Genomic DNA, 24437 nt, shown 5'->3' with positions numbered 1-24437 from the left:
TTACTGCAGTTGCTCACTTGATAGAAACATAGTGGATTTGGGGCAACAGGAAGAAATTATTCTTTCTAATGTACTCTTTCATTTATTTTATTGGTGTAGATATTGATATGATGCACTACTGATGTGTGAGTAATGTGACATCACCAAATCAAAATTGCTTCCCAGGTTTTCTGGATGGGAGCTTAGGCAAGTGGGAAAAACCTCTGGAGTTTATTGTAGAGTTGGAAGGGACCACAAGGGTCATCTAGTCCAAGTGCCTGCAATGCAGGAATCTTTTGCCCAGTGTGCGGCTTGAGCCCCACGTTCAAAAATATCATGCTTTACCAACTGAGCTATCATTTTGCTTCAGAGTTTCAGCTGAATTTGGGAGTGGGGTGTGAGCTTTGGTGGGAGGAAGGTTGTAACTCCAAAATGAAATGTAAGTGAAGGTGCAAATTAAGACTCCTTTGTCAGCCCCCTGCAACTCTCCTTTCCATTTTTTCCTTTTTTGAGCTGTTGGCTTCAGTGGTGCAGTGTGGTGGCAGCAGTGGAGATCTGGCTGTTATGAATCATGCTGGGGAGGAAGAATAGTAGTAACCAGAGTTTCACAGCTGTGGGTACGCTACTGAAAATGCATAAGAGGGGGAGAAATGTTTTTTGTCTCTAAAGAAGGAAAAAAGGAGGGGTGGTGTGGTGACTTGAAATCACTGGCCTATGCGGTGTATTGTACCCTTTGCATTATAAACACTTGGTTGAGTTAAACATTTATTTCCCCTACAACTATGTATGTTTTTTTATGAATCATCGTATTTTTTTAAAAAAAAAATCATGGTGACTTACAAAACTATAAATGCCAGCCAAAAACTCAGCAAGAACTAAAACAATAAAATGAATAGGGGTGGAAATTCCAGTTACATGTGAAGCACAACTAAATTAGGCAGAATTCACAAATCTTTAAAATGTGGTTTGTTTGTATTTGAAGTGCTGTTTGGAATTGTAAGATACAACACATGTTTTACTCCCCTCCTCCCTTTAAAGTGAATTCGGCTTAAGGCACACTATAAAAACAATCTGACATCATTAACACTCACAGTGTAGGAGGTCTAATTGTTTTGTTTTACCAGGAACAGATGAAGTCATAGTCATGTTTCTGGTTTCCACAGCCCTCCACCCATCATCAGTGTTCCAAAAATGAAATCAGGGTAGAAAATATAACTGCCATGATAAATGGGTGTTTCAGACATGTTTTAGTGTATTTTTGGTGGAAGAAAGGGAGAGTGCCTTGTCAAATAATGATTACTTCTACTGTGACTTGTATGCATCTTCCTATAATATACCTGAAACATTACCTCTTTTTGACAGATTGTGTTCTGATTAAACACACTTTCATAAAAATTTATCATATGAACTAATCCTGACTCTACCTAAACATCTGATATTTCAATTTATTTTCTTGCGTCTGTAATTTCAATGAACAGTCTGCACTGGTCAAAATGAAAAGTAAAAGACACCTAATTTTAAAATCAAATGTTTAAAAGACTCACATTCCCTTTTGGGGACCGCATGACAATAGTGGGTAGAATCAGCGACAAAAGCGGGCTAATCAATGGAGATGACTCTTGCTGCTATACATTTCACCTATAAAAAAGACAGAGACTTCAACACACATGCACCTTCAGTCACCAAGGAAGCAAGAGACATTATAACTATGAAAGGGTACATCCTAGCCAGGCAAGAGCAGTCAAAGAAGGTGTGGGTGGCTGTGGCTTGAGGGGGCATGGTCCTAGGGATAGAGGAATCTGGGGGCATAGAGAACCATATTTGGTCCTTAGGACTGAAATTCCACACTCCTGCCCTAGTTGTTACAGCAATGTCAAATGTTTATTTTCCCTCATTCTCATCTGGTGCAGGCAGTTGCTGTGGCCATGATATTAGCTGGGAGAATGGGTAGACTTCTGTCTAAATAATATTAAAGTATGATGCAGGGAGATCTAACTATGATTGCAATTCATCACATTTATTAATGAAGCAGATATTTCTGAATAAACACGTGCTTTTTCAGTAAACTTTAGTACTTTAGTTTAAGGGGCTTTGGCTTATTTCATTTCATTTCACAACATTTCTACAACATTTATTGATTGCAATTAAACCTTGAAGCAGTTTATGTAAAGAATGAAACAATAAAATTATCAGCAAAACAGTTAAAACAAGTGTTTAAAACATTCAAAAAGAATTAAAATCGAAAATATAACTTGAGATTGTCTAGCTTTATGAAGCAACTGACATATAGTAGCTTATAGTGGAATAACCTCTTGTCAATAACCCCACATTCTCTTCTTAAATTTTATTAATACCTTAGGTCACTTTCATTACATGCTGGACATTTTGGTGCTTTATGTTTTTGACCTCTTGAATTCTTTTTGCCAATATCTACCACAATACTTTATGCTGGGCTTTGCTGTCACAAAAAACAACTGTCAATGTATCTTGCAGTTATCTGTAAGAAGGAAAGTCACAGCTCACATGCCCACACTAATCAGTTTTTCTTTGGATGCACATACTGATCTGTCCATAAATAAAAAGGCAGGCCGAAAACAAAGAATCAAGGACACCTTCATTTTGCTTTCCTCTGCAGATGGAGTGTGTTTGTCATTTAACTGCTTGAAAATTAATCATAGCTCATTTATTCAGTGCACCATATGTGCATCACCAAACTGACAAGCTTTCCAGGTTTAGCAGCAGTACCAGAATGCTTCCTAAAAAGCAAAGATGACAAGAAGCCAGATTGATGCAGGTTCCCTGGTAGAGATTAGTATATAGGTAATTAGTTTCTCCCTCTCAGAATTTATTATGACCTGCCATGTGTAGTTTTCCCAAAACTGAAGTACTAGTCTAATTGTTTTTAAAAAGCAGAGGCACTTAAAATATAGCATTTTAAACACTTATTTCTTAAACTGTTACTACTAAGGGGGCAGACTATCAGATTTTATATATGATTTGGCAGTCTTGTGTATCTGTGCAAGAGACTTAGCAATGACAAATCTTTATAATGGCTGAAAATAGAATAAACCAGATGCTCCTCAATTATGCAGGATCCCTGATCATGTAAAGCCATTTTCATAGAATACAGTTCTATGAAAGGGACCACAAGGGTCATATAGTCCAGCCCCCTGCAATGCAGGAATTGCTTTATTTTATTTTATTTTATTTTTATTTATTTCCCAAAGTGGTGCTTGAACCCACGACCCTGAGATTAAGTGTCTCATACTCTGCTCCCAGCAAAAAGTAAAATTCCTGACACCCACAAAGTTGTTGAGCTTTTTTAAGAAACCCACCCCAAAATTGTTGAGCTTTTATTGGGAACCTCTCCCAAAGGTGATTTTTAGCTTTTGAAGCTGTTTTCGCTGCTTTTTCCATTGCATCGCTGTACATCCAGGTTTCCCCAGCAAAATTCCTCCCTGACACCATTTTTACACCCAAAAACTAGCCCATGTCCTACACCAGTGATGGGAGAGAACTGGATGCAGAGCAACTGGGAGTGTGTACCCAGTTTATATGATTGTACTATATATGTTAAAGCATTCCATCTTCAAAGCATTATTAGGCCTACTGTCATGCTGCATTACTCTTACTTAAAATATGACTTGCCACAGGACGAATATGTCATATTGTAATAATTTGTTATGCCTATATTAAGGGCTGTGCGATCGCTTCTTGGGGACAGTTTAGAGTTCAGATGACATGCTAAACTGAGATTAATCTAACATAGAAGCTAAAGCTCCTGACCTCCTCCTTGCAGCCATTCTGGAGAAAGGAGGGTAACATGCAAGCAAGGAAGACAGACTAGGCTAGTTCAACCAGAGCCATTGTACATGTGTGTGTGTACACATATAGAGAAACTAAATGAGAAAGGACTTTAATCTCAATGCATGGATGCAGGGTGAAGAAAGAGGCCCCAATTCCGTTTTCTCCTCTCTATGCCCCCTTTATTTCTGGAACATGTCTGGAACTTACCCCTGCTTATGAAAAAGCAATATACTGTAATTCCAATGATAGCGGCCACTGTGGCCCAGTACAACTGCCAGGGAGCTGAGGGACAGTGGTAGTTAGCCCATGTGGTCAGGTGACATCAGGACTGACCTCACCTGGCTGTGGGGACTGGCAGGATATCCCGCCAAAGAATTTTAAATTTAAATTTGCCAGAGGCCCAGAGAGTTGGGCAATGCCTTGTTGGCAGACCTGGCTGAACCAGTTTTCAGTCGAGTCTGCTTGTGGGGCATAAAAGCCGGTTATGCTGGTACCTGGCAGTGCAGTCGGAATTGGTTTTCCCACCTACCCTGCATATTGTGGACATGCCCAGTGGTAAGCAGGTAGTGCACATATATGACCTTGTTGTGGAACTGCTCAGTCGCCGTATTCCAGGCCAGGAAGGAAGGAATTCCAGACCAGGAAGGAATTTGCCAGTAGACGTATTGGGCCTGTCTGGGGTTTTGCCTTCCTCATAGCAATTGTAACCACTTTTGGTGAAAAAAGGCATGAGGTCAGGTCCTTAGTCTAAACCTCAGGGTTGAGTGGATCCGAAAGCCCAGCTAGGAGCTGACAGGCCATAGAACATCCCTGAATGGAATCCTGGTGGGATTACCCCATTAGATTTGTGTCAATGGGTGCTATCCATTTGCCAGGATCAACCCTGATAGAGATATCAACCAGCAATCTCAAACTGGTGCCATGCCTTTCTTACCACATACACATTAACCAAACCCCTCCCTCAGTAACTACTGGCCCTCTTTGAAACCCTATAGAGCTGCTATATGTTGGTATAGACAATGCTGAGCTAGGTGGACCCGATGGTTTGACTCAGTATAAGGAAGATTCCTCTGTTCTTATCTAATAAATTAGTTATTAAGGTGCCACTGCATTTTCCTTGACTTTTGAAGAAGGTTCCTGTGGTAACCTTTTGTGCATTTTGCATATGCATTTTGCATATGATTTCAGACACCTCTTATCTTTCAAGGGAAAATACATATATTATGGCAGATTAAATATATCGTGTATTCCAAAGAAGTAAAAGCTAATAGGAAAGGAAACTATGCAAAGACCTTACAAAGCTGTGAAGGAAATTGGTCATACAATGTAGAAGAGGAATAAAATGCCTGAGCTCTGCGTACTATGGCACTGTGTCCAGAAAAACTTGCCTGGGCATGCTTGTTTATGAGACACTATTTGGTTTTCTAACATGGACAATAAGAAAGGGTACTTTCCCATGTGAATTAAAATAATACTCAAATAATAGCTTGCCTTAAGAAAGGGAGGAGGAAGGGAAGGAGATACCAAGGCTACTGTACTTGAAAAAGGGAGTGACCCACAAAGGAGACATAGTAGAAAGCCAATTGCTCAAAAAGTTTTGTTTGTTGCTTGCTTCAGCCTTGCAATGAGAAGTTCCTCATTCTTTTTTCTCTCTCCTTCAAATGAAATAGCATTAGTGCATCATTTACTGTATTTATTTTTGTGATGATCATCTTGTTTGTAAAGATTGTTTACAAATTTGACATTCTGGAAGTAAATAGGCATTCCTGCAGCAGGGAGGAAAGTTGCTGATATGGCATCAGATTTCTGAACATCACCTGGTGCAGCCTTCCTTTTCGAAAGCTGAACCTTGGTTTGGCTAATTCCCACTATAAAACTCAGTTTTTTATTTTCCAAATTCAAAACTTGCAACTGCTGGCTGTTTCTCTGTTGTACACAACTATAGAGCTCTTGACTGTGATCCTATCCTCTTGGGTGAATTGCTCATTTGGAAAAGCATCCGCAGGTGTTAAAAGCTATTAACATCTGGCCCCTGAACACTCATCATGATTAAGCTGACCAAATGCACAGCAGTGTTACACAAATGTGATGAGCTGAAATCCAATACTATAATAAGGGATAGAGCCTGTCACTACTACTCAAGCTGACCAGTACACTTCTGATAAGTGGTTGTTTCATTGAATTAAAAAAGAAATACTACACAATGTAGCAAGAAGGAGGATTGCCAGTGCAGTAGACCTCAGTTTTAAGTAGGTTTCTTTATAGATTTCACCAGTTTCAACAACAATGTACGGTATTTCGTCTTTGTCCTAGTTGCTGGGCATCTGGAATGCATTCTAAGCTATGATTATCTTTGGTTTTGTCTAGTGACCAGTTTCTTTGGTTACCTGTGCCACATCCTGTTCATTTTGTGGGTGAAATGAGACACAGAAATTTTCCTATCTGCAGACATCGTGTCACAGTGGAGAGATAACTGGTTTTATTAATGCATCCTTTTCACATTGCTGTGATGAAACAGTACATACCACCTGCTATAACAGAAGTCAGTATGCACTGTGATATTGCTACTGCAGTAGTTCCCACAATCTTGGCTTGGTTAACGTGCCTGAGTTCAGTGTGAGGAGGCTCTTATTTCCATAATGATTAGGCTGATTTTATATATGTATATTCAACTAAGGCAAAATCATGCCAAATGTTGGAGCATTTATGCAGGAACATATCCAAGAAGCAATTTTGCAACTAGACACTATTTATGATTCTGGCATTCATATCTGTGGGTCAGCAAACGCTATGTAAAGTAACTTGTTTTACTGAGAATGTCCATTAACCATGATTGCCTGCACACTTTCTAATTAATGTGCAAGGACTAAAAAAATTACTTTTAAAGATGACTTAACCACTGGTATAAAAGCCTTAGGATTTTACAAAAACCTCTTAAGCTATTCCCATATCCTCTGAGTACTTGGCTCATACTCTATGTAACTGTTCATTTCTTGCAGTGGCATAGCCTGATTAGTCTATTCATTGTTATAGCTATTATTGTTGTTGTTGTTGTTGTTGTTAATTGGATTTATACACCATCCTTCATCAAAAGATCTAAGGGTGATTCACAAGATAAAATTACAAGATAAAAGCACAATTAGTTAAACTTAGTTAAGCTAACTGCAGTTAGTTAAGCTTAGTTAAGCTAACTGCAGTTTCCAAAGTAATAAATAAATCTCAATAAAGCTAAAATGTTTATCATTATAAAGAAATGCCACTGTGTCTTGCAAATTATTATTTGGTGCCTTGGTGCCTTCTTTGCATTATGACTGTGGTTTATGATTTTCCATTGAAAGTGGCATAACATGCATTTGCTATGCAATCCTATGTATGCTATCACTCTGATTTGGAAACAGGTTCTTTGCAATTTCATGAAAGACCCATAAAATGAGGAACCATTGCTATTTCATGCACTCTATCAGAATTTTTCTTTAATGTAGGGGTTTTCAAAGGTGAATATAAGAAAAATGGCCCTGCACTTTGCTAAGCCTCTGCTGTTTCAGTATGTTATTTTTAATGCCTATTAGTTTCTATTCTCCACTGTCAGAAGGTAATGGGACTGGCTGAAGCGTGAGCAAAATCAAGCTAGGCTGCCATGTATTGTGATATATACTTAGCTTAGCAGCCTTCAGGATGGCACCATGCTATTGGTCGAACCATACATTTTTCAAACGAATGAGCTGTTTTCTTAAATTAGTTGTAATTGGTACTAATTGCCTCAAAATAATCACAGGGTTTTGTTGAGGCAGGATAACAGAAACTGGTGAGCTTATTAAATACAGCATCTCAAGAAAATAGGAAGCCTGCTTCAATTGCTTTAAGAATTCATCCACTTCAGAGACTGTTTCAGAGTATTAATTGGGGTAAAGCTCTGGCAGTTCTGAGCCTTAGGCTACGTATATATGTATTGTGATACATGGAAGCCTGGCTTGATTTCAGAATTGCTGAAATGAAATAAGAAATGAATCCAAAAGTCTTGAACTAAGTTAGTCCTTAGTTAGTTAGTTAGTTAGTTAGTTAGTTAGTTAGTTAGTATATGAATAAACAAGCAAATCATTAAAACACAAATACCCAGACATTTATGGAACAGTCCATCCATATTTTAGTTATTTATGATTGAGGCAATGTGAAGCACGTTTTTTGGCACATTAACCTGACAGCTGTGAGGGCTCATAGACAGAAGGAAGACTAGTCTTTGACTGAGTTCACCAAGAAGAAAGCTCCTCTATCTCAGTGTACCTGCAGTGGAGGGATGAAGGAGGGAGTTAGTTAAGTTAGGCTGCAGGTTGAGCTAGATCCTTGAAAGCTTTATAAAACTTGCTGCTCATTAAAAACCACACTCATTTGCTATTAAACTATTCCGAATTTGTTTAACACACCAGACAGAAGTTATATAAGCCACAACTAACCTTTAACTACCCAACACATTTTTGTACTTGATATTGTATTTTTGTTGCACAGACAGTTTTGCCAGATTAATCACTTCCACATTAATTACCAATTACTAATCATTTCAACACCACGATAAACTTTTACCCCTTTTCTGTTCTATCTTGTTCCTCCATTCCATGTTAAAGTATGCATAACACATCGGGATCAAGACTGCAACCTGCCATTACAATCCTAAAAATCCACACTGCATACATTCATTATACTCTGATTTTATATATATAATTATCACACTGATATAAAGTGATTGCTCCCTCTGCTGAAAACTATGTGAAAACCAGGGCACATGTGCAGAAGAGAAGCTGTGAGAAGGAGAACAATGGTGGAGATGCCTGTGCAAAAGAGTTGCTATGGAAATGCCTAGAAATAATTCTGAAGGTTTACTTGGCAAAAGCCTTTATGCGTCTTGTTTTGGGGCAGTTTTCAGAGTACCAAAGCCAATGAAACAAATTCATGGGAACGAATTCTCATGTTTTAAAAGATAAAAAGGCTACGTAAAATCAGCAGCTATGTTTTTGTTGTTTGTTTATTTGTTTTAAATCAAGGTCTTCAACTTTTACAGCACTTCCTTTCCATCAAATAGTTACAGACTGCCTATAATCTGAGGTATGGGAATTAGAAATTATCTTGTCCAGAGTCCACAGGATTCTCCAGAACTGTGGTATGTTTTGAGTGCCTTAACAAGATAATGTATTGAAAATGTACAAGCAAGAATGCACATCACTTGGCTTAAAATAATTAAGAAGCAAGAAACAAACCCCCTCCTAAAGGATTGTGGAGGAAAGTGAATCTATTTTGCTCCCCCCACAAAATCCCTTGGAAATGTAATTTGACATGCTTAATATATTCTAAAAGGGTTGTTTTTGTTGAAACAAAGAAATGGAGGTGAATGGAAGCCACATATTTTAATTTATACATAACAGTTTGATTGTGGTTCGAGGACCCGAACCCCCGCAGTGGAATGAAACACAAGGACACGTGATATAAGGTTAATGGGCAAGAAAAGACCACAACTTTATTGATTACAGCAAGTGAAAAGGTATTGGCTTAGGCATTGGATTACGTCAGCTGACTCCACCCACTTGGAGAGGGGTGAGTCTAAAAAAACAAAGGGGGGTTTATTCACCAGTAGGTGGAGCCTGTTGATGCTAATCCAACTATAGGCTCTCCCCTGGTGTCACCAAGGGTCGTGCCATGGCCTCCCGCCAAGCAGGCATTGGACAGAATACACGACCGCCGGACTCCTTTAACGGAATACCCAAAAATTGAAGGCGCAGGTGATGGCCACACCTAGCCCTTCGACACCACAACACATTATTCCAATGCCTAACCTACCCACCAATACCACGAAAGTTGTGACGATTGCTACAAGGTAGGCGAAAAAACCAAAAAGCCTAATGCCAAGTGGAAAAATTCCTACCAGGCCCCCTGGACAACCAGGGCGACCAACCTAAGGTCCATAGCAAGGCCAAAAGAAAACTGGAAACCCTGCTCTAAGGGAGTGGAGGGTGGGTGACTCGCAACGGGACGACAAAAAGTGAGGGCTGGAGGCTGGCGCCGCAGCAATTCAGGCTGCTGTACACGCCCCCTTGAAGGCACCTGGTTGGGTGCCTGGCCGAGGGCGGGGGCGCCAGCCAGGTGAGTGGGAGGCAGGGGGCAAACGCCCCCCTGCTTGAGGCGGAGTCCAGCTCCCAGCCACAACCACTCCCCTCTCTTGCAGGGAGGAGAGTCTTTCACAAATCCAAATGGACAAAACACTGAGATCAAGCCTTGCCAAACCATGGGGGGGGGGGGACAGGGTGAATCAGCCACTCCAGCAGCGGAAGCCCAATACAATATATGTGTTAGTATATATTGTGGCACACCACCTTGTTAATTTATATGAGTTGACAGGATCTAAACATTTATTTATATTTATTTATATTTTATGTTTTTTAAAAAATAAATGAATTAAAAAATTGTGTTACCGTATCATTCCAGAGCATTTGTGACATGGTGTATAACTGAATACAGCAGATGGAATTAATAATTAATCAATTAATCAATTAATGAATCATTTTGGGTACCATTGCCTTGGAAGGGAGTTGAGACCACAAGGATTATCTAACCCAAACCCCTGTGATGCAGGAATATTACGCCCAATGTGTGGCTTGAACCCATGACCCTGAATTAAGAGTCTCATGCTCTACCGACTGAGCTGTCCTCCGCTCCCAGGTTGCATTCATGGCAATTATACTTAAGGAATCTTGAAGTAAGACAGGGCAGTGGGGAAAGGGGAGGGGCTTGCTATGATACAATGTGACAATCCCCATAATTCTGTGATTACACTCAATATGGTTATACAAGCACCTATAGGAAAATCATCACATTCTAGTTTCATTACTAATTTTATTAACTTTACAAATACTTAATGCGATAGTCTTGCAAATAATTAATCGCATGCCTTATTATCTATAGCAAGTGATCAGGAAGCTGAGAGCTAGTATGTTTTGTTCTTAAAGGATGCATGTAATCAGGTTGGTGTGTAAGGCAGATGAGCTTGCAAACTTTGTAGACGTTTACATAGTATGGTATGACTAACAGAGAAATCTGTGAATACATACAGATATGCGTAGATGAGAGCTGTTTTTGTTCATTGAAATCTTCTGGTGGTCCATTGCCAGTTTTACCAGATCAGGCACCATTTGTTATCCCTACTCCCTGCCTGCGTTAAAATTAATGCAGTAATTTAATGCAGCAGGGTTAGTACCCAGAATTAGAAACCATAAAGTTCTGTTCATTAGATTTCACCCTTGCTGTACAGTGTATCAAATGCATTATTAAAATCCATCTAGCACACATGCCTGTTCAGATTAATTTTTATTTTGTTATTATTTAGAGCTGCATTCAATTTATAAAGACAATAGACATCAATATATAAATATAACATGATGCAACATGTTGTCCTCCATTTTCTAAAGCTTTAAATATATTGCTTTCTTCATCTTGTCAGATGAGTATGCTGGTTTTTATTTTAAAACTGGGTCCTAAAAAATCTGAACTGGGCATATCTGCTTTTACTGCCAGAACAAGGCTGACTATAATACCAGTGCAACATAATGGTCTCTTTATTCCTTTTTTAGATGAGCAGGAGTCAGTGCAAAAGAGGACTTTCACAAAATGGATCAACACTCATCTGGCCAAGGTAATACATTTTTCTGATTTTTCCTACCACCTACAGTAAAACTAGCAGATTGTTATTATTATTTATTATTTATACACCACCCATCTAGCTGGGTTTCCCTAGCCACTCTGGGCAGCTTCCAACAAAAGATTAAAAATGCATTAAAACATCAGTCATTAAAAACTTCCCTGAACAGCCAGCAATCCCTAAACAGCAGAGCAAACCCACCACACTAAAGGAGATTTAGATGTGGCGAAATTTTCCCACAATCACCACCAGGCTCAGCTTGGTTTAGTTGCTCTTCACTGGCGGGGGAGATCCCTACTACACCCACTGAAAGGATGGACAGGTGGAAGCTACCACTGGTGGAAGCTAGTGGAAGCTCCACAAATGGGGTGTTTCTAGGGTAAGAAGGGGGCAGAGCAGGGCCAAACAAGGTTCTGCTTGTCCAATGATTGGCAATGGACTCAGTGGGTGTAACTACTTCTGCAAGTTCGGCCTCAGCCCACATGAGTGGCAGGGCTTTAGATGCAACCATGGCTTTGCCTCTCTGTTCAGACCAGTTCCTCCTGGAGGGTTAGGAATGCTTCTGTAGTTGTATCCAATTTGTTTGAGGCTTTGAGGGAAGGAAAGCGGATAGAGTTTTCCATAACTGCAATGATTTAAAGTCCAAAAACTCTTCTATGTGGAAACTATGTACGGCAGTAGAGGCTGCTAGGTATTATCAGTAGAAACTTGTGTTTCCTGTATAATGCTGGGGAGGAAATAAAAGGGAAATTGAAGAATTGGATGTACTTATACTTCTAAGGGCTTCTATTTCAAATTCCTAAAAATATAGTATTACCCTAAGTTTCATACTGACAACCTTGGAAAGTTAGCCTTGTAAATGTTTTGACTACATTTCTAAATATATATGTGTGTGAGAGAGATGTACTTTTAAATACATTATTTATCTATGCTTGATTTGGATTAACTTCACATCAAAGATTTGTGACAGTATTGTGTATTGAAATGAAAATGTTACTGCACTACTTCACTACAGTTGCTTTTGAAAGGAATGACTCAATATTTTTCCAGTTCAGTTTTCCAGCCTCAGTTTCCAAATATGAGTGGATAATGTTGGGGGGGGGGGGATTATGGTGTACATTATTAGAAGCAAGTTAAACTTGCATCCCACCCCACCCCCCATCATGTTGTAATTGGCATTGTGACAGGAAAATCCCAATTTCATACATTCTTCCAAAGAAATATTTTAGGTTCTTGCTTCACTTCTTGAAAAATATACGGTATGTGGGCATTTTCAGAGGCTATCCTCCCACCTCTGCAACCTCAAGGAAATATTAGGAATAGCTGGCTTTGAGCTTGTGTGTTCCCTATTGCTTTCTTTCCTCACCTAGTAAGGGAAGAACAGATGAAGTTCAAGATCCTGTGTTCATTTAAACTTTTTATTTCTTTGATCTTATTGGGATAAAACTCACATTCTAAAAGTTATCCCAGGGCTCTAGATGGATCCTATGTTTCAAAACCTGGGGTATCCTGATTAATTTGTTATGTTCCCACTGGAGTCAGAGCAGGAGAACTGGAAAGTTAAGAGCCGGAGCACATGTACCTGAGGCTTATTCCTGATCTCTTCCCAGGAAAAAAATCCCTAGCTCAAGTACCCTATGGAAAGGCCCAGTTATTTCCCCTCTATAGCAAATAGAAACCACTAAGACTGCAATCTTAGATCAACCAGGCACATAGTTGAACACTTCCACAAGAAATAGTGATGGCCACCAACGTCAATGGCTAAGAAAGGATTAAAAAACGGGGGGCGCCCTTTGCGTGGACGCGCGCAGCCCTGGATCTGGAGTGGCCCCATCAACATAGGCTTTGCCTTCCCTCTGGTGGGATACCTGGAGGTCCCCGCCTACCCCAGTGAGTTGTCCAATCCCACCTGGGGGAAGTGTTGCCAGGGAAACCAGGCCAGGTAGGGGGAGGGATTACCTGCCCACACAATAGAGGGTGGATCTTACATGGCCGTCAATGACTCCTTGTAATGATGGCTATGTTTTACCTCCACTGTCAGAGGCAGTAAAACTCTGAATGCCAGTTGTTGGAAACAAGTGTTGATGTGCTCAGATCCTGCTTGCTGGCTTCCTCTAGGCATCTGATTGGTCACTGTGTAATCATATGCAAATTTAATAATTACCGCTGAGATTATTGGAACTTTACACATAAACACGCACAGAATCAGCTGTAAGGCTATGTTTACCCCAGAAAAATCCTGACTACTTTCAGTGATACTTAATTTTAAGTAAAATGTATACCTTGAGCCTAGAGGTCTCATAAATAGAGTTCCTAATACATAGGGATGAAACAAGAGCTTAAAAAGCTATCTGATGGCTAGGTGAAAATGTCTTTAATGAAACTGAGGACAACAGGGCATATCTTTTCTGTGGATAGCACATAGTAGTAAAAAAAAGGGGGGACTACAAATGTATCACGAATGTGCTTAAATCTCTCCAGCTAAAATAAATAGAGCTGGAGTTTTTCTAGATCATGCCCATTGCTTGAGTGTCTGTATACGAGTGTGTAATTGAACACTTTCATTATGCAGAATCACCATTGCCAAAGCCATCACAACCCATATGCTTAATTAGTAATCACATCTGAGTTTACGCATTTCAGCGAATAAGCAGTGTGGGGAAAGCCAACATGCTGACCTTTTAAAAATGCTTCCGCTTAATTCATATGCCTCCTACTGTGTCCACAAAATTACTTGTGATGATGGCTCCTTAACAGCAGAGTTGCATGCTCACACACCCTCGTAAATATCAGACCTGCTGAGATCAAAACCCCAAACCATATGTGCTGCTATTGTACGAAGATTAGTTATGATCTAAAATACTATGACACTAGTGCACTTTTATTTTTGGAGCAGGGGCTGCTTCTCTTGCAAGCATTTCTTGCCAACTTGCCAACCCCCCACCCTCTGTCAACCCCCGTCCCTTTACACCTGACCAGCCCTCTCCCCTTACAACTTGCCCCAGATCTTCTCTTCCCACTCCTTAGAGTTCCCCTCAACTCCCCTTCCTCTTCACCTCATAACTGACCTCAAACCCCCTCCCCCCAAGATGTGACAATCAGCTGATTGTCAGGTCTTACATAGCCACTTGTAATATGCTGCCTTGTGGAGAACTCTGAATGGGGTTTGCAGACACCCCTGCCCAGTTAGGTTTTTACCTATCCTGCATCTGACATCATATATAACAGGCATATGGGAGTTGGGTGTAGCTTGGCAGAATGGCCTAGTAGATCAAATGGGGAGGCCTGGGACACTGGAGGTGCCCACACTTGGTCTACTGTATCAGAGATCTGTCATAAAACTTATTTTACTCTTCCACAGTTGTTGTAAACCTTGTGTTACACAACCTATTTTGCATTTGTGCTTGCAAATTTCATAAAGCTAGACTGTCTTGATTTAATGGCACATTCACCAACTTAAATCAGTATTATTTGTACTGTACAGTCATACCTCGCGTTACAGACTCTTCAGGTTGTGCGTTTTCTGCTTGCGCAGCACGCTGAACCCGGAAGTACCAGAATGTGTTACTTCCAGGTTTCAGCGCTCATGCATGCGCAGAAGCGCCGAATCACAACCTGCGCGTACACAGACGCAGCGCTGCAGGTTGCAAACGCTGCGGTTTGCAAACATGCCTCCCACACGGATCATGTTCGCAACCTGAGTGTCCACTGTATAAATAGCTTTGTGCTTGAACTACAGTCGTACGTTGGAAGTCGAACAGAATCTGTTCCGGAAGTCCGTTCAACTTCTAAAATGTTCGGAAACCAAAGCACAGCTTCTGATTGGCTGCAGGAAGCTCATGCAGCCAATAGGAAGGGGCGGAAGTCGCGGCGGATGTTCAGGTTCTAAAAATAGTTTGCAAACTGGAACAATCACTTCCGGGTTTGCGACGTTCGGGAGCCAAAATGTCTGAGTTCCAGGGCGTTCAGGATCCAAGGTACAACTGTATTAGTAGGTAGCATGTGTGTGTGCGCGCGTATGTGCGCGCGCTAAGTTCATTTTTGTTTTCACGCAGTGAACCAACGTTGCTAACTTCTGCCTTCTGTCATGTACAAGCATTTTTCTATTAAAATCAAAACAGTTAACATGATAGTCTAGTAGTCTTATTATAGAATATATTGACAGCTTGTTCACTAAGAAAATGGCCATATCAATTTTCTTCTTTCTAGCTATCACATTCATTATTAATTATTCACATACAAGATGGAAAAAAATTGCTCAAATAAGGTCATTTAATGACTTTACATGAGAAAATGGGTTTTTTTCATATTTCATGGAGAGTATTTCCTACAAACAATACTGAATGAAACCATTTTAGAGTCAGTTCTTGCATTACAGGATCAGGGTGGTTTCATGCTTTCTCCGCTTGCTTTCTACACTGCCAGAGCAGCATCAGAACATGTGGAATGGGCCAACTAGATAGTTATTTCCAGGGCTGGGTTCAAATTCCAGGTCATCTGTTTTCTGCCATTTGTGGGAGAAGTGTTGCAAAATACAAGGGGGTGAAAGTTTTCCTCAAATTTCCAGGGTAGGAAGTTTGGACATGATTAGCTTACCTAACTTTATGACAGCCTTTCTCAACCTGTGGGTCCCCAGATGTTGTTGGACTACAATTCCCATCACCCCTAGCTAGCAAGGACAGAGCTCAGGGATGATGGGAGTTCTAGTCCAACAACATCTGGGGACCCACAGGTTGAGAACCACTGCTTTATGAGGTGGTCAAAGTTTCACCACCCTGCTTCTTCAACCTTAACAAAAAGCATTGAAACCATAGGGCAAGGCTGCATTTTCTTGGGGCTAGCCAAGAAACAAACTACCTGCATCATGACGTAGCATAGATCCCATGGGCATAGTCATACTAGTCTCCCCCTTCCCACCCAAGCAGGGAGAGTGTTTTAACGTGCTCTGCTTTCCCTGGGAACTATGTTCTCAGAGATATTCCTGCCTGGCCCATAGGAAATCAGAAGCCCATTTTTTAAAAAATAAAAAAGAGCAGGCTGAAGGAAGACCCTTGGGCACCTCACCAACATCAGAAAGGTAGGTGTGACCAAACCACCCACCCCTTTTCACAATTTTGGGGAACATTTATTCTGCCTCATGAAAGCTACAAATAACAATCCCATCATTTTCATGGGGGACAAATGGACTGGTGGAAACGGGAAGCTATTTTTGACCCATCCTGAGTTATTTCACATACTAGTGTTAGCCTTCCTTTGCTGAGGAGAGACATTGATATGGTGAATAACTGTATGGTTAGCCACTACTAAATATGATTGAACTATAACAGACCAGTAAGAGACAAAACCAGCAGGTATCAGCAAACAATGTGACTCCTATAACAAAAGATCCAGCCGTAAGATATAATATTTTCTGCTTTGTGAACCTATTGCAGAATAGGAGTGCTATGCCCAGTTATGTTGTCTTAGCATCCTGTGGGGAAATACTCTTTATGAGGCCTCCAGTCATCTACTTTTAATCCGTAGGAGCAGCACAGGAGACTTGTGTGTGCTGTACAGGCACGCATTTTCATAAGCACAGACTGCATGCAATAAAGTAGGCATCTTAAGATTTATGACAATGCTGTTCTATTATCCACCAAGCAGCTAGAGAACACACAAAGATTTATATATTCAGATGGCATTACATGAACAGAGTCAAGTGCTTGTGTAAGTTAAAAGCATTTGGCTTCTTTGAAAATTGGACAGAAAAAGATACAGTAGGTGTACATACAGTAATAGTTTGACATTTGTCAACATCACCGCTGAGACTTGAGAGTAAAGCAGACAGCAAATATGGTAAATATCTGCAACAGTTATGAGCTAGAAGAATGATATTGTCAATCTTACTGCTTCTGCTGTCATGCCTTCTCTTACCTTTATGAAACTTAACCAGTTTACCCTGCCTAAGAATCAGAAAAATATGCCATAACAAAAAGAAAATCCGATGCTGTATCAAAAACATGTTGCTTTGTGTTCTGTTTGTAGAACACCTCGAGGGGTAGATCCTGTATCTCCTTACAAGGCTTTTAAAAATATAAGAATGAGGCAATCCCTTCTTTCAGTGAAAGGCTCTGCAAGTCTTTGGGTTATTCTGCTTCATCAAGCAGAATAACCATTCCCAGCTATAAACAGAGCAAGCTCACTTGCATGTGCATATTCCTATAAATAGTTTGGATGGGTAGTTTCTTCATAACAAGTCCATAGTCATCATTTTCAAGACAATAGAATGGGGTTAAAGTCACCATTCTACAACAGTTCAGCTTCTGTTTGATTATTTTCCTCATCCTTTGACTTCCTCTGCATTAATCTGTCACAAACTATTGTGAGATTTTAAAGCTTTGTTTCCAGATCATGGAGGGGCCACCGGTTACCGTTTTATGCTGATAAACGGCTTTTATTACTGCTGGTCTGTAAAAAAACCCAACATTCTGGAGTTGTGCTCCTCTTCATTTCTTCTCCACTACACCACTGAATATATTATACCACCCTTACAAGAAATCTTCAAAATGTAAATAGAACGGCCAGCAGCAGGGAGTAGGATAGAAATGCTGAACCTGTGGCAGGGAAACAATGCATAACTCAATAGTTCTTTCCACTTCTTTTCCTCCCAGCGCAATCCTCCCATGGTGGTCAATGATCTGTTTGAAGACATCAAAGATGGAATAGTATTGATATCCCTTTTGGAGGTTCTCTCAGGACAAAAACTGGCAAGTATTTTCCTATGAAATATATATTATTTATAATGTATTTTTAATTTGCATCATCATTATTAATACGCCATGCTGTGTAGCTCCAGATATGTCACCATTTTTTACGCATAGAAATGCACACACACACCCCCCCCCCCCCGTGCCACTCAATAAGTAATGTGTACAAACTTTATGGAGTCTCCAATTTCTGATTGATATATGAACCAGCAGTCCTGGCCAGGATCAGGTTCAATCAGTGGGTGGTTTCAGAAAGAGCTAGTCCAGTGGGCAGCAAGTGATATTTAGGTTTATATCTATATTTAGATATTTAGATTCAGGGTCAGGGGCCAGGCAAAGATTTCCCAGGGAAAACCAAGCACAACTAGAGAAGCTTGATCAAAAGCAGGTTTCTTCAACAGACAGCTTAGAAAATAGAAAATAGAAATCTATTCCAGCATCTCAGGCAAGCTGAGCTGCTACAACCCAGAGCAAATTAGGGCAGAGGCAGGCTAGGGCAGGTATTCAGAGTACACAATTAGAAGTGCCAGTGCTGGTCTGCAGTAGCAATTCACAAGGAGCTGTTTGCACCAAAATGAAGAACCTTTCAGTTATGTGCATCTCACTGACAACTTTGTCATACTATAATAATTTATTATTTGTACCCCGCCCATCTGGCTGGGTTTCCCCAGCCACTCTGGGCGGCTTCCACAAAGACCAAACATACACTAAGATGTCACACATTAAAAACTTCCCTGAACAGGGCTGCCTTAAGATGTATTCTGAATGTCAGGTAGTTGTTTATCTCTTTGACATCTGATGGGAGGGCGTTCCACAGGGCAGGCGCCACTACCGAGAAGGCCCTCTGCCTGGTTCCCTGTAGCATTGCTTCTCACAATGAGGGAACCGCCAGAAGGCCTTCGGCGCTGGACCTCGGCGTCCGGGCAGAACGATGGGGGTGGAGACGCTCCTTCAGGTATACTGGACCGAGGCCCAGTATACCTTTAGCTGGGATGCAGGGAAGCAGCTGAGAGGCAGTAGTATGTGACAATGTCCTGAGCTAATTCCTCAAGTACTTGAATGAAACCTGTGAACACTCATTCTATATAAAATATGAAACATGATTTCAGCAAATTAAATAATTTTATCATAAAGTTAGTCATAGACTGCAGACCATTTAGTAGAGTGACATACAATGTTCTGAGTGAAATTTGCTTCTAAGCATCTTTTTTGAGGCATATGCCTCTCACGGCCCTTCTTATTTTTACTTGTTTAAATTGCACTTTTGATCATGGTCTCTCCTGTTTTGATAAGGAAATTCTCCCTCTTGTGGTAGAATTTTAACAAAATGCTCTGGAGTGTGCTTCACCACATTTACATTGAAAGGCAGAGACAGATTATTTTGATTAAAGTGTGGTTACTGTGTGGGCTTAAAGACTGTGAGACATTAAAGAGGTATAGATAAGGCTAGTTCCAGAACCATTTCTTCTCTTCCAAGTTTCAGCTGTCAGAAACAGGTATTAAGAACAAAATAAAATAAAATGAGTTTGTGTTTTACCACATTCGGAATCTGTGGCTGGCCACTTGCTTGTTCTGGGAATAAAGCTTCTTTATTACCTTACAGTGATTGAGTTATATGTAGTTGGTTTACATGCATAACTGGAAGTAGGGAGCCAATGCTGAGTCAGGAAAAAAAATAAGAAGGACTTTAAAAGGTCAATGTTGTTGTTTAAAAAATCAGAATATTGACTTTAGGAGGGGAAATCAGCACATTTTCTTGGAAGCAAATCTTGATAGAATTCACCGAGTTTCCTTTCAAGAGGAGTGTGTTTAGGATCTTATTGTCAGGCCATGGTGGTACTTAATTGTCCTTGTTTTTTGTACTTTTTTAAAGCCCTGTGAACAAGGCCGAAAGCTGAAGAGAATCCATGGAGTAGCCAACATTGGCACAGCCCTTAAGTTCCTGGAAGGACGGCGGGTAAGTCCCACAGATAGCTAGATGTTTGCATCAGCTGTTGCAATTTGTGTATGAACTACAGTCATTCAGAGTGCATTAGCATGGTCCTAATTCTAAAAGCAGCAGCTATAAATTTTGCTGTTATTGCTGCCACTGCCTTATCTTGGTTGACTTTTCCATTTAATCTGTTTCTCTAACAAGAATTTTTAAAGAAACATATGAAATGGAAAAGGTCAAGGAGAGAAAATAAGAATTATAGAATTCTAAAACTGAATACAAATATATTAGCTAATAATATTTCATAAAATCATAGAACTGGAAGGTACCCTGAGGATCATCTAGTCTGAAGGCATGTGAAGCTACCATCTTGCTGAAGTTAAGCAAGTCTGAGTCTAATCAGTGCCTGGATAGGTGGCCTCCTAGGAACCATGTGAGATATAGATATAACAAAAGAACATGGGATAAGCATATCAGGTTCTTTATGGTATTCACTGATTTCTGTATATGGCAACATGGTATATTTTTTGTCTTCTGTCATCTCTGTGTCCTATTCATTATTCAGATAATTCATTTTAAATATATGTTGTTTTGTTTTTCATGCTAGTCTGTGTACAGAGGATCACCGGTTGGTACAATAATTTTATGAAACATTAAACCATATAAATGAGTCAATTGAATAAAATGAGTGTCAGTAAAATGAGTTACACAATTCTAAGCATGTTAGCTTAGAAACACAGCTGTGTTCAGTGGAATTTACTCCTGGGTAAATGAGTTTAGGATTGCAGCCTAAATAGTACAGCTTTTCCATCTGCTGTTAGCCACATTACTAAATATTTTACGTACGGAGCAAAGGTAGTGGTGGAATTCAACATTGCACTATAACAAATGTCCTGCTTGTTCAGATGGAACCTTCCTCTCCTGCACACTGTTCTGAAGGTTCCCCTGATTTCCCCCAGAATCAGTTTCAGGGGTGCAGTGGGTGGGTGGGGGGAGGGGGCTTTACATAGGCACTGGATTGGCCACTTTGAGAACAGGGTGCTGGACTAGATGGGCATTGGCCTGATCAGTCATGCTTTTGACCATCCATGCTCACTTGTTCTCTTTGTCACATTGCCTTGTCCTTCTGTTTGAGCTGGGGAAAATAAACAAAGCACCCTGCCGCTAATGCCAGTTCAGCTATAAAGGCATATTTGCAGTGCATTCCACAACAGGGCAAGCTTTCCTGTTACATCTGTGTATATTGAGGACAATTGAATCTTAAATTCAAAAGTACATGCATAATTTTATACTTCATTTCTGTGATTATTTTATACGTTCTCTTTCTCAAAAATACTATAGACTATGCTTATTAAGATTCACTTTCCCCCCCAAAAATCCACATTGCTATAAAGATCACTCCGTTACTGTGGCTTTCTGTTGTGGGTGATAATAGTGTGCCTTTCTTTCCCTAAAACAGATTAAGCTTGTCAACATTAATTCAACTGACATTGCTGATGGTAGACCTTCTATTGTGCTTGGGCTGGTGTGGACTATAATTTTGTATTTTCAGGTACAGTTGTTGTTTGTTTAATGTATGAGATAAGCCTACAATAGTTATAGCAATAATTCCAAAATGGTTTGTCAAGGGGCACTAATGTGCTGTGGCAGAACTGCTCGCGTATCATGAGAAGTAAATTAGCTCCTAAGAATTTGCAGTACGTGGAATGGGGACATTTAGAGCAGTTGGAACAAAGGGTTAAAATTTCCCTATGCTGCTTTCTGCTCCAACCAAAAATGGATTGCCCACAGCTGTTTTATATACAAATGACTTTAGTAAATATAATGTGTATTTTGGCCCTTAGGCGGTAGATTTAAACTCCATCTAGGAGACTCTTCATTAAGGATGCTATTGGAACAATAAAGAGATCTGACAGGGATTTTTTGTTTTGTTTGTTCTTTTACTATTTTGAAGACCTAGATCAGAAGAAGGACCTATAGTAATTGCTATAATGTGGCTTTCCCTTTTCCCTTTTCACTGGTCATTGTTGTTCAAATTGTACATATTTTAAAAATACTTGATCCTGTTATCCAGTATCAATTTCAAACTTAAACTAGCACCCCTAATTTGCATGTGACTATATATGCAAATGGGACGCGGGTGGCGCTGTGGGTTAAACCACAGAGCCTAGGTCTTGCTGATCAGAAGGTCTACAGTTCGAATCCCCGCGACGGGGTGAGCTCCTGTTGTTCAGTTCCAGCTCCTGCCAACCTAGCAGTTCGAAAGCACAAAGTGCAAGTAGATAAATAGGTACCGCACCAGCGGGAAGGTAAACGGCGTTTCTGTGTGCTGCTCTGGTTTGCCAGAAGCGGCTTAGTCATGCTGGCCACATGACCCGGAAGCTGTCTGCGGACAAACGCCGGCTCCCTCGGCCAATAAAGCGAGATGAGCGTCACAACCCCAGAGTCGGTCATGACTGGACCTAATGGTCAGGGGTCCCTTTACCTTTATATATGCAAATGAAGCCCTGGGTTCTTTGGAAGGAAGGAGAGGATATAAATTTAATAATAACTAAATAATAAAATAATAAATAAAACTAATAATAGATACTACAATATGGAATGGATACAATTCCCATCAAAGGTTGTATGTGAAAGCCAAGAAACTTTGGCTATAGCCCTAAAGAAAATTAATTGAAATAAAGTCCTGTACAAATAAGTTTGAATCCTTTCCAAATTAATGGCCACAACTTAGCAAATCAGATCTGCATGATTTATATAGTTGGAAAAGGAACAGGAGCAATGCATTATGCAGTCTTTCCTTCCTTTAGGCCTTATAGGAAGTACAAAGCAGAAGAGTATGTTTCATTGAAATGCAAGCCCTGACTGGGCAGCAGCAGACATTAACAAAGCAATGAGACTTATTTCCACAGCCCAACCACTCATGCCAGCCAGGCTGAAAGGCAAATCACTGTGCCAGCCTGGAGCTGGTGCAGCAGTTGACCCCAAATTAAATTTAATGTCACGGGGCTGCTAGGGATCCAGTGGAACCTGGCTGGCTCAGACAGTTTCCACCTTCTTTTGGAGTTTTCTGCAGGATTCTGCTGGCAGGAATTTTTCACTGGCTTTTTCTGCCCACCCATTGATTCAGTGGGCAGAATGGAGTTGCAGTGACATTAACCTTGCCTCTATTTAGAGATGCTATCATAGGACAAACACCTTCAACCTATGTTACCTTGAGAAACTCAGGTTTGGGGGGGAAATGAAAAGTAGCCCAGATGTGAAACATCTGTGAAAATGCTCCAGACATAGGTCTAGTTCACAGTGCTGCCTACTCCTATGAACACCTCAGACATGTTTACGGCTACTAAAAATGCCATTCCACTATCATGTGGAATGGCATTTGTGAGTGCATTAGTACTGTGTGTAAAGGATGTATATGTGGCCTCTATATTTTGTATATTACACATAAATAGCATATGAGCCATAACTTGGCCAAAGTATGACCAATGCTCCTAAGTGTGATCTGCCCTACATTTTTTGAGGCATGTCCTAAAATTTAGAGTTTGGCTAAGAGTTCATTTGATCCACTGATTTATGAGATCCACTGACCAGTTCTAGATGATCTGATCTGCAGAAGGAAATAGGCTTTTTGTAAATTGACTGTTTCCATTACACTTAACCAACTTTATTCCATAAACAGATTGAGGAGCTTACAAGCAATCTCCCTCAGCTCCAGTCACTCTCCAATAGTACCTCATCTGTGGACAGTGTTGTCAGTTCTGAGACAGCCAGTCCACCATCCAAGCGTAAAGTGGTCACCAAAGTCCAAGGGAATGCAAAGAAGGCTTTGCTAAAATGGGTGCAGTACACAGCAGCAAAGTGAGTAATCTGTAGATTGATATTAGCTAAATAATGTAGTAATAATTTATTGCACCTGCAAATTAAGAAGGTTTGTGCCAGAGAGAGCAATAAAAATTGAAAAGGAAATTGTCTTCTGTCAGAATGGCTGCAAGAGGCAATACATTGTCAAAACACTTAAAATTCTTTTCCCAGCTTGAAATCATGAGCAGAGCAATTCAGTGCTATCAGATTTTGTACCTTACTTCAGTAATTGAATTTTCCTTCACTTTCCCAATGTATCCTCACAACTTGGCCAGTGACTGAATATAACACTCTCTTTGTAAACATCTAAGTAATTTTATAATACCAACTTTAATTTCATATTTGCACATAAAGAAAAATATGTGTATTTCTGTATCTTCAATTTTAAGCTTTTAGAACACAATGGAAAGAAACCTTTGGCTTACAG

The 24437-nt window shown here is 40.3% G+C and overlaps 1 protein-coding gene across 15 annotated transcripts in view; it reads left to right on the top strand.

Moving 5' to 3' along the window:
- The window catches only part of SYNE1 (spectrin repeat containing nuclear envelope protein 1), a 278820-nt gene that overhangs the window by 27996 nt on the left and 226387 nt on the right, over positions 1-24437 (top strand). For 12 of the 15 annotated variants that reach the window (XM_081854275.1, XM_081854269.1, XM_081854274.1 and 9 more), the window contains exons 3-8: positions 11400-11461; positions 18118-18213; positions 20087-20170; positions 20754-20774; positions 21606-21698; positions 23829-24007. In XM_081854275.1, the coding sequence (XP_081710401.1) occupies positions 11400-11461; positions 18118-18213; positions 20087-20170; positions 20754-20774; positions 21606-21698; positions 23829-24007 (535 nt within the window). The remainder of the gene's footprint in view (positions 1-11399; positions 11462-18117; positions 18214-20086; positions 20171-20753; positions 20775-21605; positions 21699-23828; positions 24008-24437) is intronic. The other 3 variants (XM_081854278.1, XM_081854273.1, XM_081854270.1) reach the window with 1 other exon arrangement.

This window comes from Podarcis erhardii, assembly GCF_964252035.2.
Source record: "Podarcis erhardii genome assembly, chromosome: 3".
Taxonomy (NCBI): domain Eukaryota; kingdom Metazoa; phylum Chordata; class Lepidosauria; order Squamata; family Lacertidae; genus Podarcis; species Podarcis erhardii.
The sequence above is the reverse complement of the archived record's forward strand: the minus strand, read 5'-3'. Positions and strand labels throughout refer to the sequence as shown.